This window comes from Etheostoma cragini, chromosome 7 (genome assembly GCF_013103735.1).
Source record: "Etheostoma cragini isolate CJK2018 chromosome 7, CSU_Ecrag_1.0, whole genome shotgun sequence".
Lineage (NCBI taxonomy): Eukaryota > Metazoa > Chordata > Actinopteri > Perciformes > Percidae > Etheostoma > Etheostoma cragini.
Genome location: NC_048413.1, coordinates 27,183,489 through 27,185,681, shown reverse-complemented (window position 1 = coordinate 27,185,681; position 2,193 = coordinate 27,183,489). Strand labels below are relative to the sequence as shown.

Genomic DNA, 2,193 nt, shown 5'->3' with positions numbered 1-2,193 from the left:
ACACACACACACACACACACACACACACACACACACACACACACACAGACAGACACAAGACAAGGGAGGAAAAACACTCTCAAGTTAGAGAGTACAACCTCACAGGGTCAGCGATGCACCGCCACGTGTCCACAGTCCTCCCCGGGGCTCCATCGATCCGGGTGTTGAATATTTTGACTGATACTCATCCTTAAGAATAACATTTGTCAATAATCAATCGTTGGTAACTCACTACGTGCCCGGTTAGCGTGAAGTTGTGCTTCTGCTTCTTTGTTTCATTCAGGCATTGAAATGCGGAAGATCACGGACTCCCACACCCCGTCGAGCCGCACGGTGAACACCACCCTCTACTACATCCTGTCCTCCTCCTGGGCTCCCCTGCTGGACCGGAGTCTCACGGGCGAGGAGCGCGTCCGCCTGGAGTCCAGCCTCAACTACGCCGACCACTGCTTCAGCGGCCACGCCACCATGCACGCCGAGAACCTGTGGCCCGAGCGCGTGAGCAGCGCCGCCCAGATCCTGCAGCTGGTCACGCTGTGGACCCTGACGCTGCAGAAGCGAGGCTGCAAGGCGCTGGTGGCGGCCGGCGCGCACGGCGCCGTGCAGGGCGCGGCGCTCAGCTTCGGCGGCCTCCAGTTCACCGAGAACCACCTGCAGTTCCAGGCCGACCCGGACGTGCTGCACAACAGCTACGCGCTGCGCGGCATCCACTACAACCAGGACCTGATCAACCTGGCGGTGCTGCTGGACGCCGTGGGGAAGCCCTTCCTCCACGTGTCGGTGAAGCAGCAGGAGAAGCCGGTGAAGCTGTACGCCTGCGAGGCCGGCTGCCTCAACGAGCCCGTGGAGCTGACGTCGGAGACCAAGGGCCACACCTTCCCCGTGATGGTGACGCAGCCCATCACGCCGCTGCTGTACATCTCCACGGACCTGCGCCACCTGCAGGACCTGCGCCACACGCTGCATCTCAAGGCCATCCTGGCCCACGAGGACCACATGGCCAACCGGTACCCGGGCCTGCCCTTCCTCTTCTGGTTCAGCGTGGCCTCGCTCATAACGCTCTTCCACCTCTTCCTCTTCAAGCTCATATACAACGAGTACTGTGGCCCCGGGGCCAAGCCCCTCTTCAGGAGCAAGGTATAAACAGCGGGGGTGAAACCCAGCAGAAAGGACTACACCGCAAACTGATCTGCTCTGGTTTGGTTTGGACTTGTTCGTGTGGTGGCAAAGATTTCCCCTCTCTCTCTCTCCCTCTCTCTCTCTTTCAATGCTCTCTCTGTGGGTTGGTTTTTGCTTTCCACCTTCTCTAAATCTCACGTGCTACATGTTTGGAGTGGGTTGGCATAACCCCCCCCCCCACACACACACACACACACACACACACACACACACACACACAAACACACACACACCTCACAAAGTGGTGATTCCACAGGTCTTTTGTTCTGTGCTGAAGGAGTTGACAAAGATTTCACAGCGACTGTTTCCTCAGACTTCCTCCACATCGCTACGTGTTGGTTTTTAAACCCTTGTGTTGTCCTCCCGGGTCAAAAAGGGACAAAAGTGTGATGTTTTCATCCCTTTTTCAGACTTTTTTTTTTTTAGTTTTCACTAACACCACCTTACTAGTTTTACCACTTTTCGGGGTTCATGGTCAATTACCCTCATTTATATAGAATTATATCTAATACTTGAGTTAAAAAGAGCAGAAATTCTGAAGTATTTTGACTAATAGTTAAGATCCGAGGAGTGAAAGTGATCAGTTGTATTTTAAAGAGCGTTGGAAGGAATCCAATCCATTTTTTTGTGGTAATCAAAGGTCAAAGGTCTCCGTTTTCAGCCGTTGATACGGCAACACAACCCCGCAGGTTCATAACCAAAACGGGTCAGACGTGTTTCCACGTGTCTCCGCTTTAGGGATTAACATATATTAACAGATTATTGGTAATTAATGAAACTAATATCTGTAACCAAGATGCATTGAGAGTGAACATGAAAATCTGGAAGTCAAAATTTAGGTTTTGGAACGTTTCGAACTCCAAACAGAAACCTTTTATTTAAATGCTTTCAGTAATTTATTTAATAAATTAGAAACTTTCTACATAATCCCTAGTAACAGGTTGTGTGTGTGTGTGTGTGTGTGTGTGTGTGTGTGTGTGTGTGTGTGTGTGTGTGTGTGTGTGTGTGTGTGTG

General features: G+C 51.6%; 1 protein-coding gene across 1 annotated transcript in view; it reads left to right on the top strand.

The window, feature by feature from the left end:
* Nucleotides 1-1,334, top strand: part of kiaa2013 (KIAA2013 ortholog) — a 20,784-nt gene extending 19,450 nt beyond the window's left edge. The window contains exon 5 of the mRNA XM_034875832.1: nt 284-1,334. Coding sequence (XP_034731723.1) covers nt 284-1,143 — 860 coding nt within the window. The 3' untranslated portion in view covers nt 1,144-1,334. The remainder of the gene's footprint in view (nt 1-283) is intronic.
* Nucleotides 1,335-2,193: the final 859 nt, after the last annotated feature.